Source organism: Archocentrus centrarchus, unplaced genomic scaffold (assembly GCF_007364275.1).
Source record: "Archocentrus centrarchus isolate MPI-CPG fArcCen1 unplaced genomic scaffold, fArcCen1 scaffold_26_ctg1, whole genome shotgun sequence".
NCBI classification, from domain to species: Eukaryota; Metazoa; Chordata; class Actinopteri; order Cichliformes; family Cichlidae; genus Archocentrus; species Archocentrus centrarchus.
Genome location: NW_022060256.1, coordinates 2439373 through 2446536, shown reverse-complemented (window position 1 = coordinate 2446536; position 7164 = coordinate 2439373). Strand labels below are relative to the sequence as shown.

Below are 7164 nucleotides of genomic sequence, written 5' to 3'. Positions count from 1 at the left end.
GTCGTGTTTATGTTGTTTGAACATTTCTTGAGAAAACGGTGAAGAGAAGGACTTCAGAAGGGGGTTGCAAAGTACCTCAGTAGTTGCAGGAAATGTATGCAGCTCGGTTTAAGAGCAAAGACTGCCTTAGCGAAAAAACCCCAAACGTGTTGTATTGGTTTTACAAGAGTCAAACCTGTCGAAACTTGTGCCAATCAATAACCATTTTTCTGTATTTTGCAGTCAGTTACAAGAATAAGGAACGCGTTGTGGCCCTCGTTTAAGTGCACACAGTACGCAGTGCATGTCACACTGCTGTCGACAATACACACCCCGAGTCATCACTCGTAATGATTGTTTTATTAATGCTATCATTACTAAATGCTTGTTTTACACACAAGCAGACAGCCGTTACTTGATCTTACCGTACGCTGAGTTTGACCAGTCCCTCTTCACACCTTCCAGAACTACAGCTGAGGGAAACACACCCTTCGGCGAGACAAAGACTTCACTGACAAAGCAAACACACAAACCCGATGGGAGAATGACCGATGGTAATACGGCCCCAGCGTTCACTATCAGCAGCGTTTACAGATCTGCGCTCCGTTCCACACCCTTAAACCGGACCGGCACTTTCCTGTACGTCATCATACGGGCCCTTCCTTTTCCGCTATGTATTTAAAGTGGTATGTCTACAATTTTGTGCGTCTCAATTCTGTGCGTCACATACGACCAGCCCCTGCTCTAGGTACCCTGGGCGAGTTGATGCTCCCCCGGGCCTATGCCACCACCCGATCTGATCTGAACCCCCAACAACAAATTACATGTTTGACTGTATAAAATATGTTAAAGGTTTATTTGCTTTGCACACAAACACACAACAGGGTTCCTTCACGTGTAAACAATAGAAAGATTACTTTAAATAATAGATACTGCTGGTATTCTTAAATAGACTCCCTTAAAAAAAAACAAAAAAACAACTATGTGGCAACATTGCATTCAAATGGAAACTGGGATCAGTATGCAAGCTACCTTTCACATTCTTGTATGTTCGTGTGCTTAAAGGTTTGACCAGCGGTCAGGATCAGGAGGTCAAAGGTTCAATTCCCAGCTCTTCAAGTGCATGTATTTAAGTGTCCTACAACAAGACATCTGTAAGTGCGAGAATGTGAATGCTGGACAAAAAGGGCAAGAATAAAGTACCGTGTGCCTCGGTGAACGTAGGAGTGCTTTGAGTGTTTAGTAATAATGAAAAAGCACAGAAAACATTGTTTTAATGTATATTTTAGTTCATTATCAGTAAACAAAAAACAGTTCATAGAGTGACATGCACTATAAACAAAGGACACAAACTACACAAAATAAGCTGCCAGGGCGGCCATTTTGTCTTTAGGTTTTTTAGGATTTCCACGACGTCCTCGCCCACGCCCCCTTCCTCCTCTTCTTGCACCCCCACCCCGGTGCATGGAATGCCTCATGGTGGCATGTTTGAGCTCCACCAAATCCTGAAACACTGGATCACAGAAAACACAGCCGGTGTGTTGGGTCTCGCCGGCAGGAAGAGGAGTGCGAGTCTTGTTAAAGTCCACTGCAACCAGAGAGGCGTCACACACATCACAGCTCTCCTGAGCAACCTAAGAGAAAAGAGAACAAGAGTGTAAAGAATCAAAAGGAACTGTCTGATCATTTTTTCTGTTTAAGTGGCGCTTGAGAAATACTGCAGTGACAGGCTTTTTCCAGGATTCGTGTCTTCCATACAAGCTAATAGCCTTAGTCATTAGCTCTGAATGGTTGCAGGAGCAACCTAAGAAACTGCAGAACCAGTGGAATACATTTACTTGACATTACATTTATGCAGTTTCCCCAAACAATAGAAATATCCTCAAATGCTGTGGGACTAATCTGGCTGACATTTTAGTTACCTTTAATGGTATGCCCACAGGATAGAGCTATATGAAAACTGTGGAAACTTTAATCACACTTTGAACAAAAGGCAGTAGCCCACAGGTGGCCTTTGTTGATTTTATGTCAGTCTCAATTCATCTGTCTTTTTGTTAGCACTGCCTGATACAGAGCTCAAAAAGACAGGAGTATAAACAGAGCAGCAGCAATGGTCAGAATGAGGAAAATCATGTGGTTTTGGAACATTAATGCATTAACCTATTCTAGTAAAGACCCAAACAAAACAATGCTCCTGTAAGTGAGCGTCAGATGATGTATTGAAGAGCATCAATGCAAACAATAAAATGCAAAACTTATTAGGATTATTCTGAAATAATAATTCTGCTGTAAATCCTTGTCTAACTTAGCTCACGTGAGTTAAAATGGCAAAACACTGCAGTGGCTGAATTAACTTGGTAGTCCACCATCTTTAGATGAAAATGCATAATTTGGAGAAGTCAGATGCTTTTATCTGAGTTGAAAAAAAAAAAGGCCAGCTAGGATGTTCTCAGCTTGCATGTTCTCTGTACTTATATGGATTTTCTTCCATAGTAAAGACATGTATATTAGTGACTGATGATTCTAATTTGGCAGTAGGTGTGGATGAAATAGCAATAGAGCGCATAGGTGCATGGAATAAAGTGCTGCATGAATATGTATGAAAAGCTGAATGCTGCTTGCAGTTTACAGTGTGGCCAGAAAAATTAGAAAACAGTTCTAAAGACCAGTACATGTACATTCATTTTCTTACCTGAACTTTATGTGCATGTTCAAAGAAGTGTACCACCACATTGCATTTATTACAGGCCATCCTCCATTTTGGCCCAGAGGTGGGATCCAACACTAAAACCCCACTATCACACTCCACACACTGTCCAATACCCAACGAGTTAAGAGAGTGCTGACAGGATGGATGGGTACATTCATTGCATCCCATACCTGAGAAAGGAAGACATGGAAAACAGGGTCACAATGTCAGAAAAGCCAGGAGACCACCAAGATGGTGGTGTGCAAATGTGAACACTGATTTTTGGAGCTGCAGTTCCGTTTTGCAAATCGCCACTTTATCGTGGTGGAGGGGTGTGTGTGTGTGTGTGTGTGTGTGTGTGTGTGTGTGTGTGTGTGTGTGTCCCAGTGACACACACACCCCCCACCTCAACGTAGAGCCTGGGATCTGGAGCCAGACTCCTAGAGAGGGGCTGGACTCTGTTCCAATCTGGAATTGCCCATAGTGAGAGGTCACGGGCTGGGGTGGGATTCTTGTATCCCCCAGGCTTGCTGGGTGTATGCTGGAATTTTCACTGGTGGACGACAGGGCACTTCCCTACACCTTTGGGCCAGGGAATGGGCCTTGACAGTTCAGAGTATTCAACTTTCTTGGAGTGGCTGGGTGGGGTGTTCAAGGGTGCTCCATTTGGTGACTCCAACCGTCTTACTGAGAGACTTCAGTGCTCACATGGGCAATGACAGTGAGGAATGGCCTGCCTGATCTGAACCCGAGTGGTTAGAATTCTGTGCAAACCACAGTTTGCCCATAACAAACACCATGTTTGAACATAAGTACACGTGGCACCAGGACACTGTAGGATGCAGGTTGATAATTGATTTTGTAATCAGATCAGATTTTCCAGACACTCGGGTGAAGAGAGGAGCTGAGCTGTCAACTGATCACCACCTGGTGATGAGTTGGATCAGTTGGTGGGGGAGTAAACTGGACAGACCTGGTGCACCTAAATGTATAGTGAGGGTGTGCTCGGAACACCTGGCAGAGGTCCCACTTCCAGCATAACTTCGACAGCATTCTGAGGAAGGTTGAGGATACTGAGTCCAAATGGACCAAGTTCTGCACCTCCATTGTTTAGGCTGCTGCACGGCGCAGCGGCTACAAGGTGGTTGGTGCCTATTACTGCAGTAATTCCCGAACCAGATGGCAGACACCAGAGGTGAAGGGAACCATGAAGCTGAAGAAGGTGGCCCTGCCACCCTCCTTGGTGGCAGGGCCCCTCGGCTGATGGTCCTCAGCCGGAAAAGGGTGGAGTGCCCTCTCTGGGTCAGGGACAAGTTGCTGCCCCAAGTGGAGGAGTTTAAGTATCTCGGGGTCTTGTTCATGAGTGAGGGGAGAGGGAAGCCATTCAATGTGATCTGGGCATCTTACAAGGGTGCTACCTGGGCACCTCTTTGGTGAGGTGTTCTGGGCTTGTCCTACCAGAAGGAGGTAGGACATGCCCAGCTGGATCCAGGACATGCCAGATAAGCTAGAGGAGGTGGCTGGGAAGAGGTAGGTATGGGTTTCTCTACTGTTGCCCCATGGATTAGCAAAAGAAGATGGATGGATGGAGCTGCATTTTGTTCATGTGCATTGAGCTCTTACATTATTCATTCATTATACACAGCCAGCTTCTGTGCAAGTGAAGGAGAACCAGCTCATCAAGGTTTTGTTAGCAGCCGGCAATCAATCAATCTCTCTCTCTCAACTGTCGAGGAATTGTTTGAAGAAGTGACATCTTGGCACATTTGTTCATTACTTACAGCAATTTTTACAGAGGCAACTGCTGTTGAGGAAGTGTTGGAATCCTCTGTTTGAACACAGTTAAGTTATAACAATATAAACATACTGAGCTTGAGTCCAGCTCATCCACCCCCAGACCCACCTCTTGAAGAGGACCAGGGCATGGTATACTTGAACAGGCCCAGGCAATAATCCTATTGCTCATATGCACTGGACTCTGGGGGTCAAACATGGTTGGGCACAGAACAGATCGCCTAGTGTAAGTACACCCTAAGAGTGTTTCATTTTACAGACCTGCCTTTTTGAAAGTGAAGGTCAAAACTACTTTCAGGTATTCCCTTACTCACAAGGGGTTCTCACAGTGATTCTGCATGTTTGATTTGGCAGATTTTTACGCCGGATGCACTTCCTGACGCCACCCCCCCAGGATCAAACTGGGGAGTTTTCACTTGTTAGGTGAATGTGTAAACACTATGGAGCCACTTTAATTTGCTAGATAAATGTTTATGGAAGCTAAAACTGCAGGTTGTTGAGCAATGTTTGAAGAGTATTGATCATCTGGCCTTTCCTCACAATAGCTATGAACAGCAACAAGCTAATTAAGGTCTGAGACCTTTGTTATCTGAGAACTCAAAAGTTAAAATAAACTTTTGCATAGCAGTGCTTAATAGATAGTCCAATACATTATAAACAAACAGATTTGACATAAGAATCTCAGATAAAACAAAAGATCTAATCTTCATCATGGCTCCCTTATGCACTTTGTTTCTCTTGGCTTTTCAAAATATATTTAATTGATTGCCAATATCAAAAGAACCAATTCTGTCCTTTGGAATTCTTTCAAAGATAAGTGTTTTCCTCCATAATTAAATGATGTAAACCATAATAATGATGTTGTTAGGGGTAGTTTCATGTTTGCTGTAGGGTATCAAGGCTCATGCTAGTTAGCCACTACCCCACCACCCAAAAGGGAATGAACTCTCCCATTTTGCCCTACCTTTCTTCATGTCTCTGAAAGGCGGGTTGCTGAAGCAGTAGGGGCACAGGGGGTAGCTCTTTCCCCGGGCCCCAGAGGTCCACAGCACAAGCTCAAATTCATCCAGTGGACAGCGGAGCTCCTTGTACAGCTTGATGGCTCCATTCTGGGGAAGACTGTAGGTCTCATCGCAGTGAGAGCAGTGAAGTCTGCTGGGCTTGGCCTGCATACACATGTTGGCTTTGTTTAATTTAAGAACTATTCACTGCAAGTCCTGAGCAGCTCTGGGTTACATTACATTTTTTGCTAACACATTTTTACCATTGTGTTGTTAAAGGCCATTTTAGATCAAATCTCATTCATCAAGTTACAAGGTAGATTAATGTCAGTGCACATGTTCGCACCACATTTCAGTTTCTTCAGTCTCATGTTTAAGTACTGTAGACTCTGATCGCTGACCACACTGTGTTTGCTTTGTGATAACAAATGGACTATTGCATAAAGATCTGAAACACTGGTTGCTATTAAAGCCTCAAATGATATTGAGTGAATACATAAATTGTTGCGCTTATACATTATTGATTAGTTATGAAATAGAAAAACAGAGAAACTGTTTTGTGTGCTTATATTTTTGTTGAGTGTACATTTGATGCATTTTAAATATTTAGAATATTTGGTTAGATAGTACATCAGTCCTACAAAAACCAATGGTTAGAGTTAATGCCCGAGTCTACCATCTGCACAGGTGTACAGATAATCTGACTCTTCATGTTGCTGTAACTAACTTTAAACAAAGGGACAGCATTCACACTCATCACTGTCAGTCATATGAAAGGGTCAAGGCTTGTTCACTGAATTAATATGCACACCTACATTTTCAAATGCATTATGGGTTTAACATGTGTAGACAGACTGAGTGCACAAACCCACATATTCAGAGTACACGGAACAACCTAAACACATGATGTTTTTGTCCGATGTACTTCCTGGTGGAAAAGGGTAATGCAGACCATTGCGTTGAAACGTTACTCATACAATGACAATGAGCAGACCTGCAGCTTCATGACTCATTCATGAACTTAAAAATGGTTGCGGATGGAGATGGTAATAAAAGAAGTACGTCAGCTGAAGTCTGAAGGCCAGAGCCAGACATCCTGTGGTCTAGAAAAGAACATTAATGGTGCTTTTGTCATTTAAAGTAACACGTGACTGAGGGTAGCCTTATAAACTGTGTGGCAGTGATATAGAAAACCAAGGTTCAATATCTTGGCCAATTTCAAAATGCCACACAATATATCAAAAAGCAGAACTTCCACATACCCAGCCAATGATATTCTACGCTGTAGAGACAAGTTCAAAGGCCTTGGCAGAAACTGCAACAAGGATCTTTGGCCCTAACAAGTGCTGTGACCAACAGATGCAGTAATGTTGGCAACAAATGTCTTGTTGATTTACTGCTACCTAGGTGAGCTCTGCACCTACAGGTGTCCTATTTTCTTGTGCAAACATGCTCTAACAGTCTTCTGGATGAGTAAATCTTCTTCAAATGCCAGCAGTAGCTTTGACTGCTCACCTGGATGTACTTCATGAAGCGGTGGCATTTGCCACAGCGGGACAGGGGCTTCCCAGTAGCAGCAATGGGAGAAAAGGAGACCTCCATCAACTCATCCATGTCTGGAAAACACCACAACACAAAGAAAAAAAATGTGAAAAATGTGGCAGCATTGGAAACCCTCTCTTCCTATACTTTTCTAATGCC

General features: G+C 43.4%; 1 protein-coding gene across 2 annotated transcripts in view; it reads right to left on the bottom strand.

Annotated features, from left to right (window-relative positions):
- Nucleotides 1–816: 816 nt before the first annotated feature.
- top3b (DNA topoisomerase III beta) overlaps nucleotides 817–7164 on the bottom strand; it is a 29150-nt gene continuing 22802 nt past the window's right edge. For both annotated transcript variants that reach the window (XM_030723711.1, XM_030723712.1), the window contains 4 exons: nucleotides 6979–7079; nucleotides 5427–5628; nucleotides 2672–2859; nucleotides 817–1613 (listed from right to left, as the gene is read on the bottom strand). In XM_030723711.1, coding sequence (XP_030579571.1) covers nucleotides 1332–1613; nucleotides 2672–2859; nucleotides 5427–5628; nucleotides 6979–7079 — 773 coding nt within the window. In that variant the 3' untranslated portion in view covers nucleotides 817–1331. The remainder of the gene's footprint in view (nucleotides 1614–2671; nucleotides 2860–5426; nucleotides 5629–6978; nucleotides 7080–7164) is intronic.